Below are 1260 nucleotides of genomic sequence, written 5' to 3' on the forward strand. Positions count from 1 at the left end.
CCAGGGTGTCCAAGTTGTGGCCTGTGGGCCTTTAGTGGTCCTTAGAATAACTTTGTGTGGCCGCCAGTAAGAAAAAAAGTTTATACGTTTTTTAAGAAAATGTTTATACTGTAAAAAAACAAAACAAAACAACAATTACTGACCTTAATATAAACCTGAAGATCTGAATTTAACTGAACTTTTTTAATTTTTAGTATTTATTCTGCTTCTAGCAAAGAAGCATTTTTATTTATTTTCTTCATTTTGAAAATAAACTCTTTATATTACACAATAACGTCAAAATAAAACAATATTACCAGAATAAAGTCATATCTTACTAGAATGAAGAAATTTTATGAGAAATCCTCCATTAAAAATAAGTTCAAAAGTCAAATGAGGAATGTTGATACTTTGGTATCGGTTTTACAAATCAGGACATTTAAAGATATTTAATATTTTAGCACATTAGAATTAAATTAGGACTTTTAAACGCAAAAAACAGTTCATTTAAAGAAAGAATCATGTCAGTTTTTGACTTTATCAAAGCTTTTTGATCATTAAATCAGAATCAGAAGATTCTTGATTCAGAACTTTATAGATACTTTTAAACGGTTTATTGGACGTTTATTGATAAATGACCTTTTCCATTTCCTTGAAGTCATCGTCCAGCTTGGTTCCTTCTGCTCCTCCGACTTTCTCGCTGACTTTCTGTGAAGACGGACAAAGAGAAACAGGAAAGACGGAAAGAGAGCGAGTTAATATTCTCGTCCACATTTTACAGCCAACAACAGGCTGATCTGAGAGCTAATGGACGGAAAACAGAGGAGAGGAGCTGCTGCTGCCCAGGAGGAAGATGGAAAAATGAGCCGATATGTCTGATTATTTATGCAGGAAACATAAAAACTTTGGATCTGATGAACATCAGACCAAATACAGCTGTGATTATTACAGCTGTATTTGACATATAGAGTTAATATCCTGAATTCTCCTCAGTACCGACTCCAAATGTAACATCTTTAATTACTTCAAGACATCTTCCTTTATCTCCATTTGTTAATTTAATAGTGATAAAAAGAGCAATTAACCCTCCTTCACTTAAGGCCAAGTGACTCATTACTTTGAGTTTTATCTACTTTTCTGGCTTCGTTTCTAAGAAAATCCATTTAAATCCGAATCCTTCAGTGTTTAAACGCCTCAGTGAGCAGCAGCAGCGTCTCTGCTTTCATCATTTCTGCTGTTGGATAGATGAATTTATTCCAGATTTGAAGGTTTTCTAAACAG

The 1260-nt window shown here is 33.4% G+C and overlaps 1 protein-coding gene across 1 annotated transcript in view; it reads right to left on the reverse strand.

Moving 5' to 3' along the window:
* The window catches only part of LOC106926060 (endophilin-A1-like), a 10755-nt gene extending 10002 nt beyond the window's left edge, over window positions 1-753 (reverse strand). The window contains exon 1 of the mRNA XM_015000714.2: window positions 619-753. Within this exon, the coding sequence (XP_014856200.2) occupies window positions 619-753 (135 nt within the window). The remainder of the gene's footprint in view (window positions 1-618) is intronic.
* Between the last annotated feature and the right edge of the window lie 507 nt (window positions 754-1260).

Source organism: Poecilia mexicana, unplaced genomic scaffold, assembly GCF_051168715.1.
Source record: "Poecilia mexicana isolate PSO_F unplaced genomic scaffold, ASM5116871v1 scaffold_18, whole genome shotgun sequence".
Classification (NCBI taxonomy): Eukaryota; Metazoa; Chordata; class Actinopteri; order Cyprinodontiformes; family Poeciliidae; genus Poecilia; species Poecilia mexicana.